The sequence below is a fragment of the Psittacula echo genome, assembly GCF_963264785.1.
Source record: "Psittacula echo genome assembly, chromosome: 1".
Lineage (NCBI taxonomy): Eukaryota > Metazoa > Chordata > Aves > Psittaciformes > Psittacidae > Psittacula > Psittacula echo.
In genome coordinates, this window is record NC_137735.1 from 157,876,587 (window position 1) to 157,898,829 (window position 22,243).

Sequence of the window (22,243 nt, forward strand, 5' to 3'; positions counted from 1 at the left end):
AAGAGAGTTTGGTATGAGATTACAAAGCAAATTATATGAAATACTGCTCCACCTCTAAGCTTGGAGAATCTGAGGTATTTAAATCAGGTATGCCATAGTGTTTATGTACTGCAACATTTTACACTACTAGTGTCAGTATTTCAGTGTGACATCTGAAGCCGCAGCATTCCTCTCACATCCCTGCAGTCTGCGTGACATACCACAGGCTGCAGGAATGCCTTCACACATTCGTTAAGTCAACATTCATACAGAACACAAATTTCTTTTTAGCTAGTATGTAATAACTAATACTGGGAAAAAGTCGAAGAACTTTATGGCTGAACTGCATACTGATGCATTTCCGGAGCTCAAGTCATCTGCAGAGGCAGAAAACCAAGCACAAGATGGATTACAAGAATTACCCAGTATCCAACCTTTAAAACTAAGAGAGAACAAAAGCCAGACCTGCCCAATCAGCTTTCCTATTAAATATAGATCTGAAGACACCAAGCTATTCTCTTCCAAACCACTTATACATTTTATCATTATATTGGTTTGATATCCACTTACAACACCCAGAAAACACTTCCCTTTGCAAATCAAAATACCAATGCCTGATAACAAGTATCTGCCCCTTCAGTTTTAAAGGTACTTCAAGGATTCAAGACTTAAAGGGGGGAAAAAAGTAAATATTGACATTTTCTGACAAGTTACATATTGTAAGATCATGCTATGGAACTCTTCATAAACAGAATCCTGGGTCTGAGCCAGCCCAATGATTACCAGACATATGACAGCTCTTTTTTTTTTTTCCTCCTTCACCTCCCAGTTCATTGTGGTAGGGTTGAACAGCAGGGACACACAAAATGAAAAACTTGTGTGAAAACTGGTTGAAAACACTCTAATTGAAGCGTGTCACGAGCCAACTTGAAGAAACTTAGAAAAAATACACACAGGTTACACATCGCATTCCAGTTCCTATTCTCATGCATTTCTGTACATCATTCTGTACACCCACCACACACTCTCAGGGGGTGTGTTTTAAAAATCAACAAATGCTTTGAACACAGTAGAAATCAGTTCACAACTACTCTAATTAAAAAGGGTGAGGACAACGAAGAAAATGCCTCCCATATGATGAGTATTATATATGTAATCCCCTAGCTTTACAGCTACCATACCAGAGAAGTTGTAAGGATGCTGTTTCACATTTAACAGACATTGAAAAGTCTGGTATCTCCATAGATCACAGGCAAATCAAACAAATCCTCCTGTGCTGAAGATGCCTGTTATGTGTTTTGGAACAAGACAAATGTTGCATAATTAACAGAAGACTGCTTTTTCTAAGCTTGAATCCCAGTTTCTGGGCCTAATAAAATGACAAACAGAAGTCAGACAGAGGAGCTGGGGGATAGGGACAAGAGCCAGAAGCAGGGAACACATTAGTGGCAGTGCAGGATGCCCAGGCACTCCACAGAATTTCCAGGAAGGCTATCACAGAGACATCCACAGCAAAAGAGAAAACGGGACAAGACTAACAGAGATAGTTGGAAGGAACAAATGCCAAGGCTTTTTCTTCAGAACCATCCCCAGAACTATCCCAGCTGAAAAGGCAATGGAAATGTTCAAGAGCCATCATGTTATGAGAAGCAGCAGTTCCCATTATTATGAGAACTTCAATAGCCTCAGATCAACTTCATTATTAAATGCAACCATTATAAAATATGTATTTTGATTATATCAGGCAGAACTTTTATTTTTCTTTCTCATATTACCACATTGAAAGGACTCACGTTGACCTGTTTAAATTCTGGATGCAGCAGTGAAATGCAAGCCTCAAAAGGATGTTAGAAACGTTACGTCTATGCTCATTCTACTTTATTTGTTACTTACATCCCACTGAACTCCTGCTGTACATTTACCAGTTCTCAGTTCTGTCATTGTTCTGTCTTTTTCCAAGTTTTGCTTCATGGCAAAATTAGACAAGTTTTACATCCATGAAACTGAAACTGCACCTTTATTTTTAGTTTCTAATCTTGTGGCACTTACACTATTTCAGCAGCTTCCTGAGAGCTGACAAGAACCAATCCCAACTTAGGGTCCAAAATACAAGCTTGGACAGTTCCACTTGTTGCATGTAGAGATAAAGTTTGAGATAGCAAGGACAAGCAATTGCTTACTGAGCAGCCTCTAGAATGGGAAAGAACATACTTGCCATGCTAATCTAAGCAAATTAAGACCATATCAGAACAGCACTGTCAAGTAGGAGTAGCTTAAAATTTGTACAAGACTTCCTAGAGCTAACAGTGGGCACACTCATGAATCCAGAACAAAGAGAGCTAGACAAGAAGATACACAATAAACCACCTACTTCAGATCATTATTTATTGCTGCCCCATGAAGGCAGCCATATACTCTTGACAGGCCAACTACATTTCTCATCAAGCTATAGCTGTCCGTTACACCTCATCTAATGTGATGTTTGAGCAAGGCAGCTTAATCTGCACCAGGGCTAGCAACTGCACAACACCAAGCCAGTCACCTCTCATAGGTCAGGGTAGCCAGTGCCTTCAGACACACTCAGTGAGCTCACCCTGCAGCCAGGTGCTGCTCAAAGCAGAGAATCCCCACTGCTTGGCAGCACCAGGAAAGCACAAGGAAGCACCAGCATGCTGCAGTGCACTTCGAGCAAGGCACATGGAGAGTGCTGGGGTCCTGCCATCTTTTGTGCTCCCAGCTGCACTCTCCCTCGCCTCCCCCGTGCTGGCACACAAGCTTTGGCAGACCACTGAAGCCCAGCTAGAGGTGCTGATCCAGTAGAAATCCCTCCCTGCCAAAAAGAAGCGATTAGTTTCCAGCCAGATCAGCTCAACTGTTCATTACAGAAGCTGTTACAAGCAAGCAGGAAGAAGCACATGGCCAGGGCTGGGTGAGCATCAGAGCTGGCCTGGCCATGCTAATGCTGGTCCCCAGACAATTACAATCTCCCTGCCAAAGTTTCCACACACACACATACTGAAGAGACAATATGTTATTTTGAGCTTCCTGAATTACTTTAACATATGGTACTGTAGCTGTGCATATTTCTATCCTACACAATCCCCATATTTTTACATAAAACCTGCTATTTGTAGTCTGCAGAGTGCTTTTGAGGTTTTGCATAAGGTATGTAAAAACATAAGTGGCATTTTTAGATGTCATTAAAAAAACAAAAGTTATGACAGTTCTGCAAACAATAAATCCACCTCATAGATTAACCAAAGGATTCTAACTTGTTAGCTTAAAAGAGACCATTCAACACTCACCAGCTAAATAAGTTTATTTTAGACCTCTGCTTCTTCTGAAAGGGAAGATCTCCCCTCAGTCCAGTCCCTTTCTACTTGGCCATTATTTTGCTGAGGAACCCACAAAGAGGCAAAGCACACTGGTAAAGACCACAGATCTGTCAGCTGCACAATCTACTCCTCAATTATGATGCTGTTAACTCTCAGAGAGAGCTCAAGGCAATACTTATAAGTTCAAGCAGATCCTTGTAAGATCATCACAAACTTATTTGATTTCTCCACTTGGTCCAGTTGCACTTCTTCTGTTCACTGGGTTACATTTTTATGATTGGGAAAAAAAAAGAACCACACAATTCATTCCTCTTTAATACAACAACTAACCTCTGTGATTTATCTCTGCCATCTTTAAACTGGTGTTATTCAATATACCTATGAAATACACATTTTTACAGGCACTTCTATTCAAAACCCAGCCTATTCAGTAGAACTGAGTCCTTGCAGAAGTCAAAGAAACAGTTTCTTTTGCATGCAAATGCATTAAAACCTGACAATTTTCAGTCTTCAAGGCTTCCCAGGCAATTATATGGATGTAAACGAGCATGACCATATTCAAGCTTGAAGATACAAAAGCAGTGGCTGTGCTCTAACACTGAACAAAAGACAGGTAGCAGCAGCAAGGCTGACACCACTCATCTCTCATGCTGCCAGGAAGCCAAGGCTTTTCATCAAGAGAACAAGGTCTAAATACTTCTTCTCGAAGTGTATTATAAATGTATTCAGGTTGAGATAAAGCTACTGTTGATATGACAAAAAAAATAAATAAAACCTAAACCAATAATGTTTTTCAGAAGCAACCAGTGACAGCTTAAAAAAAAAAAAAAATAACTATGCAGGTGACTACTATAGAATAAGTGACTTCCATATAACCTTGTCTCTGAAGCTGGAGTCCATTACCTCAGATTCCTCTGAATGCTGTTTACCATGCTACATCTCCAAATACCATATTCATAAAATTATAGAATGGTTTCAGCTGGAAAAGACCTTAAGATCATCCAGTTCCAACTCCCCCTGCCACGGGCAGGGACGCCTCACACTAGACCATGTCATCCAAGGCTTTGTCCAACCTGGCCTTGAATACTGCTAGGAATGGAGCATTCACAACCTCCCTGGGCCACCTGCTCTAGTGGCTTACCACCCTCACAGTAAGGAACTTCTTCCTTATATCTAAACTTCCTCTGTTTAAGTTTGAACCTGTTTCCCCTTATTCAAAGAAGATTAAACTCCAAAACCAACAGTTGCCTCAAATGCAAGAGCACTCACTTTCCTGGAAAAATATATATTATTCTGATATTTTACCTATTTTCAGCATTTTGTACTACGCCCTTTTCAATGAATTGGTGGAAAGATATTGGTCAAAGTCTGGATAATTAAATTACAAAAAGCCTAACTTGTATGCAGAAAAGACAACAGACAAGTCTTGTCTTCCAATCAGATTGGCAAAAAAAAAAAAAAAAAAAGAAGGCAAATAGCTGAAGTTATTGAATTTAGCTTTCTAGTTAGGTAACCAACTGGAGAATCTGTAGCTTCAGATGCATACTATTATCACTGCTATATTTTCCTAAGACAAATATAATGGCAAAATAAGTGCAGGCAGATATCCCTACCCTTACTTTACCTGTTTAACCTGGCAAGCAATAGGAATAAGCCTATTTGTTCAACACAGCTGAGCACTCAGAACTACATCTGGCCCAGTGAGAAGAATTCTAGCTTTCAGGTCTTGTTATTGCAAGTGGAAGAAAGGATATTGTGAAATAATGATTTTGGCTTGAGTTATAATTAACTACTCTTTCTGATATGGGTGGGTAGAGGAAGAGAAGTGTAGCTCCAGTAATGAACCCTGTACAGAATTGACACGTGCTCTCCTACACTGAAACAGAAGTACAGGGATCTTCTGGTTTCCACCTTAGGATTTCCTCTTTTTTGTCTGAAGTTTTTGAGACAGAAAAAAGGAAGGAAGCTGGGGGCAGGAAGGGGGGGAGGTAGAGGAATAGGGAAGAGACAGATAAGTGAAGAATGTTTAAGAAGTTTCCACTACGAACCATGAATAACACAGCAGCTCTGCCAGCTGTTGTCCACTGAATTGTTTCAAAAATACATGCTCAGATTTCTTCTTTCTTTATCATAGCAAGACAGAAGACAATGTGAACACCAGAAGGAGCAATTCTGAATTTCATGCAAAGGTAGAAACTGCAAGTGAAGCTCTGTGTCCTCACTGTACTAACAGACCCAGTACAGATGTTAGGAAGCGAACTACGTGGCCTAGGAAAGAGGTATCTTCCTTCAAGGTAAAAAATACTAGCCAACTTTATTCTATATAAAAACTACCACAACCACAAAAGATTTACAGCCCATTTCTATACCACTTAGTTTCAGAGTATGCCTCACAGTTGTTCATTTAAGTTTCCCAATGCTACTTTTTCCCCCATCAAAAATAAGATAGTCCACTTAAAATCAAATAGTCATCTCTATACAGGACTTTTCCTCAGAAAAATAGTATTCTGCATTTTATAAGAATCATTACCTATAAAAGCATGAATGCTACTTTACAAAGATCTCATATCAGATGCCTACAACACCTATAGCTTGATGAAGAATCAAGCTGTTACCCACTACTGTTTGTACAGTACAACAAATAATGAAAAAATAATTTTTGCAGCTAACTTGTATTTAACTTATATAACAAAACAAAGCATCAGAAGTACTGGTTCCTACCCCTCCAACATCTTATACATGCTTCACTTCACTACACTAGTCTGGAGAAAGTTAAAACAAGGCTTCACTGAGTAATCATTTGCCTTTTGCACTGCAACCTGTAATTTCAAAGAGCTTCAAAAGATGAAACATTACCCTATTATATGTGGTCAATGACTTATGACAGTAAAAGCAAATGCTTTGTTTTAAAAATAAACAGAAATCAGTAACTTCTATTACAGAAGAGTCCCTACTGTGCAGCTGATGCTCACCTCTCATTCACAGCATACGCAGACTCCCATACACTCAATGCAAATTACTCATAAAAAATTGTCGGTAGACACCTTTATAGTCCAGAACCCATTTTGCATTTCTAAAGATTCAGAAATCATAAGTTAAGTGCAAACAACAATAAAAATCAAATCAAGAAATCCCAAGCAATGGATTTGAGAGGGCACTCCGTTTATTCTCTGCTGCAGAAAGAACTGAAGCAACTCATCAGCCACTACCTGCTTCCAGAGCCCTCAAAGAACATACACACACTTGAAATCGAGTAACACAAAGCAAAACTGAAATCAGTTGAAGTTATTCCTCAAACACTTCATTGTGACTTCTGCCAACAACCCCATTTTCGGGTTTATTACCTCATTTACTATTTGCACTTTTCTACACAAACTATCAAAAAACAAAACTATGTACTAGAGACTTGAGTAAACAGCTTTATCCACTTTGAGTTGTAATAATTTCAGCTGTTGATACTAACAAAGTAGATAAATAAGCACATGTGAATCTGGAAAGAAAATTGACTTGATTCCTTAACTGGAAAGAAATGAAAGGTGCAGTCAGCATCAGTATACTTTTTTTCCCCCTTATATTAGCTCTCCTTCAAGAGCACATGAGCACTCTTGTGCCTCATCCCATAGGACTCTGGGGTTTTTTTAATCCTGCAAAACTGATTTGATTTTGTGCTATTTTCTTACAGAATACAACAAAAACCAGCAAGCACAATGCATTAGATTGCAAAATCCAAGCTTCTTTCTTTGTCCCTACAGTACAGGCAACTTTCAGAGCTGCATTGCTTGCAGCTCTCCTATCCAGCCTTGAGCATCTGGAAGTTAGATCAGCATTATTTTCAAACTAAGTATTTCAGGTGCCCAAGAATGCAAAGTTGACAAGTTACATCGTTTACAGATTATTTAACTGGAAGCATCCATTCTGAATAACTACAAACATGCATTATGAAGAGAAACAGGAAACAGCTATCACTTCAGCCTCTTGTCATCTAAAGATAAAAAAAAAAAATGCACTCCAAAGGCAAACTAATGGCAAATCATTGTGTCATTCAAGTGTCTTTAGCTGTTCATCATACATTGCTTCTCCAAACAAGCACCACTTCTGTTAGCAAGTACAATTCCTAAATTGCATCTCACACAACAAAGCTGTGAAACAAGGTGCTTCCAAGACAATGAGGAGAGAAAGGAAATTTGGGAGCCAGCAGGGCTGACAAACAGTAGAGATAGTATGGAAGAGAAGTGCCATTCACTAAGGACACAAGCAGAAATAATCAGCTGACAAATACAGGATGGGAGAATGACTGTCTAGACAACAGTATTCCGGAAAAGGATCTGAAGGATTGATTAGCAGTTCCCGACTGAACATGAGTCAATGTGCTGCTACTGCAAAAGGAACAAACATCACACAAGGAATGACAAGCAGGCATTGCCTAAAGCACACGCTAAAAGATTCTCCTGCTTTACCTGATAAAGCTTTCCTGTCCAGTTTTGAACATAGATTAATTGGTCAAAGATAAGAACAGCATCATCTACAACGAAAGGACAAAATAATTGCAGCTATTTCATAAAAGGAAAAGGAGACAGTCATGGCAAGTTTTCATAAGCACATAATGATACATTCAAGAGGAAAACTACTCCAGTGCTAATTACTTTCTAGTAGAAAGGTTGCTAAGCACTGACTACAAAAGTTGCAGGTGCTTTATTAACAGCATTTTAAAGAACATGCTCGCAAACATCCTTCAGAAGTGACAGAGAAGGCTGACTTGGCTTTGAAAAAGTAATACAGATTACATTTCTCGAAACTCTTTCTAAACCTATTTTAACTATGTTTCTATTGATCATCTCCCAAAATAACATCAATCCTTTTTATTACATAATGTTTGAGACCTTTTCAACAAAATTAAACACATGTCCCTTTTTTATTTAATAGTCACATCTCCTTCCTGGTTAGTCTCCTGGCTTCCGAATCACTGCAAAGGAGACAGTGTTCAGTCACCTCAAAGGCATTGTGTCAGCTTCTCACAAAAGGACACACAGCAAGAAAATGAGGAAAAGCAAAACAAAAAAAAAAGATTCCTTGATGATGTACTGCTATATGGGAAAAAAAAAATATAAAACACCACGGTAACAAAAGAAATTTCAGATTGAAAGTGAAGAAAAACCTTCATATTTCAACCCCTGTGTGCAGAACCACAAAGAGAGGCTTGAAAAGACTTTGAAGGATTACCTAGTTTGTTCCCCTGTACCTCCACAGAAGCAAATACAAATCCAGTAGGAAAGCAAACAGAACACCAAAAAAACCACTCGCGCACAGCCATCAAAGTCTCTCAAAACTGAAGAAATGAAGCAACACATCTCCCAGGGGTGCAAACTCTGCTGAAAGCGCCTTGTCTCAGCTGCTGAATACACTCAAGTGTCACAAACGATCCAAGCAGTCAAAGTGCTCTCCTCAGGATTTTCCCTGATCCCGAGACTCAAATTATGGAGAACTTTATAGACCAAAACTTACATGGGGAATTACACTCAGAAATGAAGTGGAAACTCTGGAACATGTTCACCTTGAATCACGCTGTAAATGTGAAACCCTATTTTATTCTGAAGTTTCCTTTCTGTGGTGCCAGTTAGGGAAGCAAAGAGATGAGTCAAAGACAGACACTCTTGCAGCAGTGCAAAAAGTTACTGATCTCTCTGTGGTAGGAGTAAAAGAACCAATTATAGCTTCCTTGACAGAGAAGTCAGTGACTCCATCACATGCTCTCCAAACTCCCAAAAGCAATCACAGATTATATTAGCCCATCTTAGATAACATAAGGAGTGAAGGTGAAGACGTGGTCCCCATGCTGAAAGGGAGAATGCTTTTTCTTTTGTTACTTAACTCACCATTGTTTCATCATCTTTGGACTAAATCTGACCCAGCTAGTAGCCACACAAGTCCAACACTGAGAATGGTGGCAAAAGCCCTCAATCAGTGAAAGAGGAACACCACCAGTGTCATCAGTATACAGCTAACTGAAATAACATCAGCCTTGACAAATATATTCCCCAGTATTTCCAGATATGTTGTGAATAGGAAAGTTGAGATCTCTGAAGGGCACTATGTAAAAAGTTGTTAATGAACCAACCAGCTCTGGGCTGTCCCCTAGAAGATGACAGACATTCAAAATATCACATCCATCCTAAAGACTGGTTTTGGGAGGCAGCTGTTAGAAAAAAGAAAAAAAAAACCAAACCAACAACAACAAAATAAAAATAGCAAAAACCCCCACTTTTTTTAGTCTTATTTTAAGGCAATTTCACCACTTCATCAACACTTATAAGACTAAGTTAAAACTAGTCTTATGACCAAAATGACTTGAAAACCTCAACCTTCTTATTCTGCTCTCCAATAGAATATAGTCAATGTTTGGGGATGGGGGGGCTGTCCAAAACTTGTGAGTTGAGATCATTCCATTTTTGAAAGATACTGAGAGTCATTGCTTATATCAAAGACAATGGAAAATATAATCCTTATCTGACTGACATCCTAAACTTACGTAAGAGCCTCCATGACAATGCATCACATGTCAAAAATCTTAATACAGAAAAATGTGTGGGTCTTTGCTATCTGAGATAGCTAGGAATCAGGGAGTATTTCCATAAAATGAGAATGGGCTCCCACGGCTCCAGTGAAGGGAGCACTGGTACCCTGCCAACCTCACCCTCAGTGCCCCATGGAATCTCACAGCCCCACAAGGAGCTATGAGCTATAACAATAAAACTAAGATCATCTTCCAACTGTTCTTTAGCCATATGAGCCCACAAATTCACTATGTTTGGCCTTGCCTCACCCCTAAACAGATACTTAGGCAGTTTGACAGAAGTTTTCAATATAGCTCATTATTAGTGGCCATATTAGTCCAAGACAGAAATACAAACTGAATTCCACATAGAAGTGTAAGGGAAGATCAACACAGGAGAACAGAGGAAATAAGATTGAACGCTTCATTTGAAGATGAATGCAAGAGAGGCTGATAAAGTATTTGTGCTAAACAAAAGACACTGTATTAGAAGTCTTGCATGTTATCAGCAGAGATGTTGTTGAGCTAAACCAACCAAGCACACTTACAATAAAGTTAACTTGCAGTCAAAATAGTGATTGCAGAATGAAGGCGAAGATGTCTCAGCTGTCCTTCAACAGGACTGCCAGGAAGACTAGGCTGGCTGCAACTCAGAGTAGGGCACAGGCCAATTGATTTGGCTTTTGTCTATGTGCAAATCAGTACTGCTCCTGTGATCAGCAAATTCACCCCCATCTTTTTCCTCCTGTAAACTTGAGCTTACAGCACAAAGTCATGTGCTGTAGGAGATGGCCACACTTCACACTCCCTTGGGAAGGCAGATTTATGGCTTCATCACACTAAAAATACCAAGCACTATTTAAACTTAGATAAGTTAAACTGGTATATTTTGCTGTACAGAACAACTTCAGGATCTGGAATACCATCCTGCTTATAAATTAGATGATGCATTCAGCAACTGGTTTTAATTATTCTTCTTAATCTTTCCATCCTAATTCAAAAAAAAAAAAAAAAAAAAAAAGCCTTCCTAGGAAGCAGTGAGAAGCTCTGTGCTCAGTAGAAGAGGAACCACCTACATTGCAGAAAGCGTTAACTGCATTCTTACAGATTCAGGTAAATCAAAGAAATCAGATGATACAGCAGTATGCAGATCTGGCGAGACAATAAGGAAAAACTGATCCTGTGTACACAGATTATCTAACAGAACTTGTATCTTCACTCCAAACAGCAGCTAGGAGATATTTATGTAGTCCTGCAATTTATCTATTTATTGCAGCGAGAAGCTTGCAGTTCGCACCAACCTTTGAAAGCTACACTTGCCTATTTGCCACCTGCAGAGCATCCACATACATGCAATCTTAAATGTCTCATCTGAACAAAGGGTTTGGCTATTGTTCTAAACAATATTGTTCTGTTAGGTTCTGAATCCACACAGCAAAGCACACAGCATTTATGTAAGTCAATTCCATTTGAAATTTACTATATTAAGATACTATTAACAGCAAAAAGAAATACCTTACCTTTCCTACCCCTACATCAGCATACTTTGTGCTAAACACTCCATATAATGACCACTGAATCCTTTGTGCAATTCCATCACTAGTTTGACACAGCAGCTAAAGGTGTGATTCAAAACATGGTATTTCAAAGTGAAATACAGAAGCTTAACCTTCTGTTCTGGAAATAGATGTATCAAAACCCAGACAAAGCAAACTTTCTCAGAACCAGAAATACTCTGATATGTATTTCATCTTTAGCATCCTGAGAGATAATACAACAACTGACAAAATTGATAGCCTTAGAAATAAGAACACATAACTGCAGTACAAAGGGTGTCCCATATAAGCATAATAATGTTCTTCATTACAGCAGGATGTATATCTACTAGGAAATGAACTGGCAGTATGTCTGTCTAGTAGTAAATGAACTCAGAGTAAAGCAACCTGCTCAGCAGAAAGCAATTAGACATCATCACTGGCTAGCAGGCAGAAGTTTAAAAATTTGAAGAGAAGATTGTTACTCATATTAACCACTCCTCAAAGTGGGAAACAGTCAGGCTGTGCAAGTGAGCAACAGCCACCTGGTTACCAGCAACCCTTCAGTGCAACCAGGTGGCTGTTGCCTGGTTATTCATCCATTTTGGCATGTCACAGTAGAAATGTGCAGCACACAGCATGTGCTGCAAAACTCAGATTGAAAATGCAGATGAGGTCTGATGTTGATGCAAGCCCTGAGCTCTTTATACAAAGGATACATATGCTTGGTACAACTAATCGGGATTCTCAAAGGGGTTTTATAATGTACCCATTTTACCAGGGTAGATAAACACATCAGTATTAAAAAAGAAAACTATTTGGAAATACAATAATCCCATCATTAAAAAGAAAATACATAAGCAGGTCTGTGGTGCTAAATGCAAGTTTGAACTGTGAAATTCATTCTACATGAATTTTAAAGAATTATACAGCGATACACAACTCTTTCTCCTGCCTCCCCTATCACTGCTCTAGAGCACAATAGCTTATACAATAATTGGGTGTGAAGATTTTGCAGACAGGTCTCATCATGCAGGTGAGTGAGCAAACAGCATAAAGCACAGTCCTAGCAAAAAATTAGACTACTTTAGGTCAGTATTTCAACGTTTTGCAATGGTCATATAACAAGGCTGTCACCCCCACCCCAGGGGTACAGAGGACCCAAACTGAACAGTGGGTTTTTGTTACTGACTTGAATAGCCTTTTAGAAGCCAAATCACAGAAAACAATGGAATGAATTTAAATAAGAATAAGCATCTTTTTGTGACTATATTATATTTACACAAATAAAGAGGATCTTTGTAGTGAACTGCATTTTCTGTTTGAGGCAAAGCTCACTATTGAGAAATCTCAACTGTATCTCTTTGGCAGGCATGAGGTTTCAGTGACAACAGCCTTGGTAAGTGAGGAAGAGCTGGACAGTGAACCATGTGCAAGTACCCGAGAGGATTCACAGAACAGAGAAAATCTTATTTAAGGAATATCACTTAATTGTTTAGTGACCAGGGGGTAGTTATTCAAATAAGGGGAACAGCATTTGGCTGCTTCTTTTCAGTATTAGAAAAAAATGCTTCATAGTGATTTTTAGCTCATAAATTAGGCAGAAAAATGCTTCAATTGGGAAACAGCATATTAAGCTCAAAAATAATAATAAATTATAATGACAAAAAAAGAAGCAACAAATATACCGATAGGAGGGCTGCAGCGTGAAATATTTGACTGTTAATATCCAGCATGCCATTCCAGGGAGTCCCAGGGTGATTTTTAAGCCTCTGCCCATCCTAGTAAAGAAAGGCGGGTGGCAGGACTAATCAATACCTCGTAACACAGCTGTGACCTGGCAAATAAAGAAGTCAGGAAAATAAATCCCACTGATGATCTGTTTAATTTAACGTTCGGGGGACAGCAACACCTGGGCTCAACTCCAAATGGGACGGAGCGGCACCGCTCCAGCGAGGCTGGCTCCGGCGCTGACACAGGCACACACCAACACACACACCCCAGCACAAAGGAGGGCTCCCGGCTCCTCCGGCTTTTTTCGCGACAGGCACCACGCCGCGTTCAAATGCGACGTAAACACAGAGAAAGCCGCTTACTACGCTAGTAGGTCTATGTAACAGTTCAGCTGCGTTTGCGTTAGAGAGGGCTATTGTCCGGGACGAGCCACCGCCGCTCACCGAGCGCTGACGATTTTCATCAGCGGTGTCAAAACAGATAATAAATAAAAATCACAGTGACTCTCTCCGACCACTCAGTAAGTCAAAGCAAGGAGCTTCACAGCCCCGCAGAGTTCAACAAACAGGCAAGGAAGCGCGGCTCTCACAAGCGACACTTTGTCTTGTTTCCACTGAAGCAGCGACAAACCCCCTACGCGCGAACAATGCCCGCGGCCCCACTCTCGCTTCACCCCCGGCTGCCGCTGCCACCGACGGTGACCGGTTCCCCGCCGGGTCGCCGCTGCCAGCGATATCTGCCGAGGCTGCTTTGTTCCCCGCGGAACACCAGCCTTCCCACCCAGCGCCAGCGAGGGAAAGCCGAGCGCCTGCCTCAGAGCTGGGGCACTGGGACCGGCCCCATCCGCGGGCAGCGGCCGCCCTTTGTGGCTCTGCTGGGCAAGAGACCGCTCCCCGGCCGTCCCGCCGGGACTTCCGACGCTGCTTGCACGGGCGGGACGCTGCCTCCGCTCCGGCGAGGAGTGCGGGAACCCGCTCCCCCGCGGGATGCGCTCCCTAAGGCACCGCGGTCCCCCGCTCACTGCCCGCACTCACCCACGCCGTACTTCTCGTGCTCCGTGGGTATCCACATGCTCGCGGCAGCTTCCCGCCCGCCCGGCGGCAACCCCTGCGCTAGGAGCGGCGGTGCCGGGAGCGCGCACGCTGCCTGCTGCTCCCGCCGCGCTTTAGCCGCAGCTACCCGGCCCCGGCGGCGAATGCATTGTTCACCCCGTCGGGCTGGCGGACTAACTAGCTGGGGCGCGCTCGCCGCCAGCCACTTATAAGCCCGGTCCCGCTGCACGCCGGGGAACGTAGTGCCTCGGTACGGCCGCGCCCCTCGTCGCCCGCGGCCGGAGAGAGACTACGAGCCCCGACTGGCTCCGCGCTCCCCGCCGGGCGGGGCAGGGCGGAGCTCTGCTCCCGGAGGCCGTCCCACTCCGGGGCGGGGGGACCGGCAGCAGCATGGCTGCGTCCTGCGGGGCCGGAGGGACCGTGGGGCGGAGAGGTGAGTGTACGGCTGGGACCCCCGCTCCCCTCCTCCCGGTGGCTCTGCGGCCCCGGCTCGGGCAGTGGGACGGGGCCGACTCGGCGGGGAACCGGGAGTAGGGAGCGGCGGATACGTGTGACACAGCCGGGAGCCGTCCGGGCCCAGCGTGGTGAGGTGCGGGCTCCGCCGATGACCCGTCGGAGCCGGGGGAGCCAGGGGCAGCCACGTCCCTGCCTCGTGGAGTTTACAAGTCGTTCTCGTGGTCCTGCTGGAGCTATTCTTTCTCTTAGCAAAGTCTAGCGCTGGACACATGAAGCTGTGGGGACAGGAAGAGACTTCAACGGCAAGTTGGGCTGAAGAGGGAGCAGGTGCCGGCAGTGTGCCAGGGAGGTGGGACACTGGATGTAGTTTGGGCGACTTTTTGACTTATACAGAAATCCATGCCTCGGCACACGCATGCACAGAGATGGAGAAAAGCAGGCAGTGTACAGTGAGGAGCGCAAATGGACTATAGGGGTGACAGCCAGGAGTAAGGCAGGCATCGTAAGCAGCAAGGTTTCCACCCTTGTTGAGAGGCCTGTGTGGCTGTGCCCTTCTAGAAGCAGCTTAGGGAGAGCTCACCATAGGTGAACTGCAAGAAATCCTCAGGCTGAACTGATCCTCGTGAGAGAAACACGGGCGTTGTGAGACAGGAGCAAGAGCTTTGGTTACAACTGTGGGAAGGCAGAGATGGAAAGAAGTGAGAAAACCCAGTGACATGATGCTGCTCTGCAGGCCTCACCAGGTATAGGTTGTCTGTATAATGAGTACGTCTGGTTTTAAGAAGTATTCTACAATCAAGTTATTACTCTGAACTGGTAACCAGAAATTTTATGGAATGACTCAGTTTGAGCTGAACATAAAAATACGTTAATGTTTTTATGTTTAAGAGAGGAGGGTTTGGGTTTTTTCAGTTCAGTTGGCTTTTAGCTTCTACTGTCAAAGTATGTTGAATTTTTAAGTCGCTGATAGTGTGAAGGGCACAATGGAAGGAAGTCATATGCAAAGAGGCAATTTCAAACATAGAGTTAGAGTGCACTTACTCTGTGTTTATCCTTCTAGTTGTCAGACTTTGGTAGTGAGTGGTCCTTTAAGTGACCTTTGTGTTGTTTCTATAGTAGTACCCTGCTTCTGTTCAGAAAAATAATATCATTTTATTCTAGTAGTTAAAGCTATGCATTTACTTTAGTCATGTGTTGCACTGTGTTGACATGAGCATCTCCTTGAAAAAGGCATACCTGTCTATGGCACTTCCACGCTGGTGTAACTGCACCCAGAGGCAAATCTGTGCCGCTCAGCTGTTGTAAAGGACGTGCACTTCAGTCTGTGGAAGTCTGTGTGAAACAGTATATAGGTCTGTGGAGTATGAGAGATGATGAGGTTACCCTGAGTGTTTTCCAGATCACTGTAGTACAGACACTAGCACAAGCACTAAAAAAAGTTTGTTTCATTGGAATTCAGAGGCTTGGGCAGTTTTCCTATCACTGAGCTCAAGCACTCATTGAAAGGATTGGTGAACTTTACTCCCAAACTCACTTTGCATCCCCTGACAGATCCTTTGGAGTCTCTATGGTGACAGAATGTGTAAAAGTCACTACTGAAAATCAAAATAATAGGTACCAGGCTAAACTCACTTCCACCTCAGCCTGTAGACATCCATGTACCAGGCTATCCCTGTCTCCATAAGGAGAAGACTGCCAACACGCTGGCTGGGAGTCTTGAAATTGTGCCACCAGCTTTTAACTGCTGTCTGTCATGTTAACCGTGACTGACTTCAGCATGTTTGTATTAGGCACAGAGCCCGTCTTTCTTCTTCCCTTGAACAAAGACAAGAATACCCAATTGCTGAAATAGCCTTTTCAAAATTATTAATTTAGAACCCAGTCGCTTAGGGTAAACAGATCTTATACCGTAAATCGCATTGTCTGTGGGCAAAGAAATGCCTCACCCTAATATTTACCATTTCCTTGTCTCTGAGCAAAATCCTTACTCTTTCAGAGGTTTCAATTCTACAAAACTAGTCACTCTGGCAGCATCTTGTACTTGCATGTGCCCCTGAGAAGGTGTGTCACTTCTTTGGAGACTGGATATTGGAAAATTAAATAGCGTTTTTTCCTGTCTTGCTGTTTTCTATTTATTAGAAAGGAAAAAGCAGGAAAGCCTGTGCTTTTGCATTCTAATCCAGGACTGTGTCGCTTTCTAGTTAGTTCCCTCCAGCAGCCTTCCCCAAGTGGTTTTTAATAAACATATCACTGCCCACAGTACAATTTGTTCAGTTTAATTATGCTACGTATCAACATTTCTTACAGCATCTGCCAGTGTGTTTTAAAACGAGGTTTCTTCTGGAAGTGTGTCTTTGATAGTTTCATCTGCAGTCTGGCAGTTACGGTTTCCTACTCCAGGTCTTTATGGCTCAAATGCTTTTTAATACCATGCTGCTGGAGTGTACCATGCCAGAGCACAGCATGTTATTCTTATTCCTTCCACATCTCTCTCGTGTCCCATTTTTAAGGGAATTCAGTTTACTGTGGAAAACTAAAGTTTGACTGGTCTTGCATAAGTCTACCTTTTTTCATTGCTACCTAGAGGACATTTTAGTGAAAGTTGTTTTGTTCCTGATACTATAAGCATCACATCTTTAGCCCAGTTCTTAAGCTCTCCCCGTTGAGGGTGCTGTGGGAGGCGCTCCACCCAGTGGACTCTGGGATCCAGGGTTCCTCTTTCCTGGTTATTGAACGTCAGTCCCATGTCCTTTCAGACCTGAGAGGCTTCTCTGTCCAAGTCAAGGGATGTAATCCTCTTCATATTCACAAGCATATCTGCAGGCTGCCTGAATACCAGCGTGGGCTCTAAGTCTGTTTAACATCCATGACTGAACCCTGGGCCCCCTATCCAGGCACTGGGTCAGACACCGAGTCTTTCCAGGTGCGGATCTCCTACTCACTGACTGTTCCAGCTTGATGTTCACTACCTGATGCATAACCAAATCTGGTATTCCCAGTGCTCTCACCTGAGCCATCTCAGCCTCACATGGTATCAGTGATGCCTCAGTCCTGTGTGTCTTGCAAGATTTCACTCCCCCAGAGGACTCAACACAATACTCCCTCCAAGCCTTTTTGAAGCCCAGCCACCTCTTACATACTGCCCCTCCTAAATACCTGAAACCCAGCCCTTCCTCATTGTGCCCTTGGCAAGGTTTTTGAGCTTCTCACTCTGTTCTTTAAGTTCAGCTGTTTCTCATGTCATGCCCAGCAGTTCCTCATTTTAGTTAAACCTGAGACCAGGGCCCAGTCATTGTCCTGTGTATCTTAGTACCCTTTCTGCACTGTTTGGTTTTGGCTGCCAGAAGTTAGGCTTACTGTCTCATCACTGCGCCCTCAGGGTTTCCTCTCTGCAGCTGCAGCCTCTGCCAGCCTGAGGGTTTGGTGGGCATTTTAGCTTCCAGTTAACTGTCTTCATAGACTTCTTTGTGATTTTCCCCATTTGCTTGTGAATCAGCAAAAAAAGGGCTCGATCTGACTTTTCTCTTCTGTCCTTTGTGTCTGTCCAGCTTTTCACATTGTTCTCTCTTGTGCTTGGAGCCTGCTTTTCATTTCTTACTCATTGCCTCTGTTCTTTAGCTGTCATCTGCCTCTTAGAAGTCCCTTCTGATGCTCTAATGACAATTCCTCAGCTAGTTACTCCCAACATTAATTCAGTCCCTCCTGCCCCCCTGCTCTCTCCCTCATCCAGCTCAGGTATTCCTTTTGTCCTGTCCCTTTCCGTAACAAACCACCAGACTCTGCTGTGCACAGCTCTTCCTTTGGTCCCACCTCTCCTGTCTTGCTGCCATGTTTCTCAAGAGCTGCTGTCCACAAACTGCTTCTGGATCCTGTTTTCACCTCTGCTCTCCATACTTATTCTGTTGGAGGGGTTTTTTTCCCTTTTTTTATTATTTTCTTTCTTTAATGCTTTTCCACCTCTTAATTCCTGTGTATCATTCGCTTTCACCATATCACTGACAGGGAAACCCTTTAACTGCTTCTTCAGCAGGGCTACACTGGTGCGCCATGAGCTTTATCTAAGGTGCTCTGTACCACCACATCCTCTAACATAGCTTGGAGTAGCAAATGTGAAGGAAGCTGTCACTGCGATACTATCGTCAGGAGGCCCCTCCTCTAAATTTCCCTAAAGATAAATGCAATTCCACAAGCCGCTTCTCATGTACCATAGGAAGTTTCACACAGTTCCACAAACAGCCTCAAATATACGATAATACATATGATAATCACATTTCCCCTTTCTTATCACAGTGACAGTGTTGAGGTTGAACCTGTTCAAGGCTGTGCCTCAGTAGTTCCTTTAATGGCATTAGTTCCTGTAGTGACCAAAGATGAGTTACTGTCTCTGTTATCACCTGCTCATTAATGTTTGCTTATGTGTAATCTACCACTTCCCTTGTTACTTTTTTAATATATGCTGAATAGTCCTTAAACAAATAATGAACCAGATGCTCTCCCACCCCACGCGCCTTTATACTACATCTATTCAGATTAGCCCTGAGTGAGCAGGTTACCGTGGGTTATCTCCTCCATCTTCATTTATCACAGTGTGTGGCTGTGAACAGGGAGCAGCTGTCTGATGCTGCCATAGGTGAAAGCCCCAGCAAGGTGACAGAGCAGCCATTGCCCTGAGCATACAGCTGCCACTTCTTTGTTCATTCATCAGAGTTCCTCAGACATTAGCCTCTATCAGCCTACCTCTGGCTGCTTGTTTCTGTTAGATGGTTTGAGGCTGGTATCCTCCTCAGTACCCTTTCTTTAAAACCCTGGCCAGTTCCAAATGTTCATACACATGGTTGTATCCTTAGTTGTCTCCCCACAGGGCATTTCCAAGCATCTAGCGTACAACTGGCGATCTGTTTCTTGGGTTAAATGGTAGGTGTTCAGTGGAGGATTTCAAGACCTGGGGCTTCCACCATAGATTTTTGGAGAGGGAATTCCCTCTACCAGCAGGCATTATAAGCTCTGAAAAGGATCTAGGTTTGCCACAGGTTAATCATTGTAAACTGAACAACTAGCAATTGCACTTGGAGGGCAGGTTTGCTAATTAATTCTGTGTGACACAATTATTTTAGTATGATTACAAGAATGAGTCTTCTAAAACAGTATTATTTAAAAGTGTTTTAAGAGTATTTGTTGCGATTTTTAATTAAAAATGCAATCTCATAGTACTTTAAGCAGTTATCTAATTAAGCATATGGATCTTGTGGAGGACTGGGAATTACTAAGTTATTGGTAAAGTCACATTTTATGTGTTTCTGTGTTTGAAAAGACAAAATCTTTTAATGTAGCTGTGTCCTGGGTTCAGCAGTAGCAGTCATTTTTCTCCTTCTTAGTAGCTGGTGCAGTGCTGTGTTTTTGACTTTCAGCCTGGGAATAATGCTGCTAACACCAATGATTTTGGTTGTTGCTAAGTCATGTTTACTCTGACCGAGGACTTTCTGAGTCTCATGCTCTGCCAGGGAGGAGGAAAGCCAGGAGGAAGCAGAGACAGGACACCTGACCCTAACTAACCAAAGGGGTATTCCATACACAGCACGTCATGCCCAGTATATAAACTGGAGACAGTTACCCGGAAGGGTTAGATCACTGCTCAGCTTGGGCTGGGTATCGGTCGGCAGGTGGTGAGCGGTTGTATTCTCTTCCCTTGTTATTTCCCTTATCATTATTATTATTGGTGGTAGCAGCAGTGGTTTGTGTTATACCTTAGTTACTGGACTGCTCTTATCTCAACCCATGGGAGTTACATTCTTTCTATTTTCCTTCCCATCCCTTCGGGAGCCGGGGAGGAAGCAGTGGGGGAGAGTGAGCAAGTGGCTGCGTGGTTCTGGGTTGCTGGCTGGGCTTAAACCACAACAAAGTGTTATATCAAGATTTTAGTGCTTTTAGCTTTCATAGCACATTTCTTTAAAAAATTATAATGGGAGAATATACAAGCGAATATACAATATGCAAGTGCAATCGAGTATTTAATTGAATGGTAGTTATGGATTTATAAGTAATATATTGTATTGCTTGGTGATACAAATCTGATCTACCTGCGATCTTGCCATAGTTTGACAAATAATTGTGTTACAAATGTGCAGTGTATTTTATCTGAAGACAAAGGGGCATTCCCACACCTTGGCATGAATATGTAATTCCCATTAGCACAAGGCATCGGATATATTATATTCTCCAAAATAATAGAAGTAAAGGCTATTACTTTATTATTATTATTATTACTTTTGTATTTTTAAATAATAAAGGCTTGTTATTTGGTTTTCTCTGAATTTAGAAAACTTTGATAGCTTATAAAAGCAAAGGTGGATGGCCTTTATCCTTGTTAGATCTAATGTCTTTAACTGCCTACTAGTGAATATACAGCTGTATTTAATTCCAGTAATCTAATTCCAGTAATCTAAGCCAATTCTCGCCTGCTCAGTAGCAGGTAAAGGCTTTGATACCTGAACAAACCACCAAGCGTCAACTGTTCTGTGTACTATCTGGAGCACTTTGAGAAGTAAGCTGCTTCGGATGCCCTGGTGAGCACGTACACAGCTTAATCATGATAACTTGTTTGCATGTTAAAGCCTTTAAGTTGTTTGAAGTCTCTGTTCAGGCCTTCTGTTACCTGTGATGGAGCAACAGTGATTGGTGGCTCATCAGTCCACAGATTGATGAAGACCTTTAAATTGTCTCAGTATTAGCAAATACCTAAATCTTACTTGAAGAGGGTAAGAATTACCTGAATAAATAATAGACGTAGGTTTGCTTTGTTTAGATGTAGAGGTGTGGACTAGGGAGGTATTGCTAGTGTTTTGAATGTTCAAAGTGTAACACAGACTCCAAGGTAGTTTGTTACACCTATTGAAACACCTTGTTCACTGTTTCATTTTGTTTTTACAGGGGAGTACTGGTTTTCTGGGAGTTGTAAATCCTTGTTGCCAATGATGCCTGCTGCAAGGTGTGCCTTTTATATAAATAGGTGACAGGCTTCTCCCTTTGACAGTTGAAGGGATGCAGGGTTTAAGATAGGATCTGGTTATAATAAAAGTGAACAGGGAAAGGGAAAAAAGGGCCGAAATATGATGAAATTTAAAGTGTTAAGTATTTTAACTTCTGTATAGGTGAAATTCTTGTCTGTCCAAACAGCTTTCATAACCCTTCCCAGCCCTCTGGGCTTCCTTCCATCATGTCCTATCTTGCAACCTCTGCTAGAACTCTTCATCCTTGTGTGAACATCTGCATCCTGAAACTACAACTGCTCCCAGACTCCCTGAGGCTTCTGCTTCACATCCTCATCCACGAACTCCCAGCAGGCTGAAGCCAGGAGAAAAGCCTGAAAGCATTTGAATGTCTTTCTATGCAGCTTTCATAATGGCTTTAAATATTGCATCAATAAAAGCCCCACACAATGTAGGAAAGACCATGGCATTGAAGGCCTGGGAGGGAAGAAATGGAGTAAGGTTTGTGCAACTTTAAAACACAAAACTTGTGCTTGTGAAACGTTGGGCACATCATCCTGACTGGTGTCTCCCTGGAGTCAGGGGCATGCATTTGTGTAAGTGCAGGTTCTTTGCA

The 22,243-nt window shown here is 42.4% G+C and overlaps 2 protein-coding genes across 3 annotated transcripts in view; one reads left to right on the top strand and one right to left on the bottom strand.

Annotated features, from left to right (window-relative positions):
* The window catches only part of DOCK4 (dedicator of cytokinesis 4), a gene marked incomplete at both ends in the record, with an annotated part of 246,537 nt that extends 232,333 nt beyond the window's left edge, over positions 1-14,204 (bottom strand). For both annotated transcript variants that reach the window (XM_080615548.1, XM_080615549.1), the window contains one exon: positions 14,168-14,204. In XM_080615548.1, coding sequence (XP_080471674.1) covers positions 14,168-14,204 — 37 coding nt within the window. The remainder of the gene's footprint in view (positions 1-14,167) is intronic.
* Positions 14,205-14,555: 351 nt separating this feature from the next.
* Positions 14,556-22,243, top strand: part of ZNF277 (zinc finger protein 277) — a 53,974-nt gene continuing 46,286 nt past the window's right edge. The window contains exon 1 of the mRNA XM_080613327.1: positions 14,556-14,618. The gene's annotated coding sequence lies outside the window, so the exon portion shown is untranslated. The remainder of the gene's footprint in view (positions 14,619-22,243) is intronic.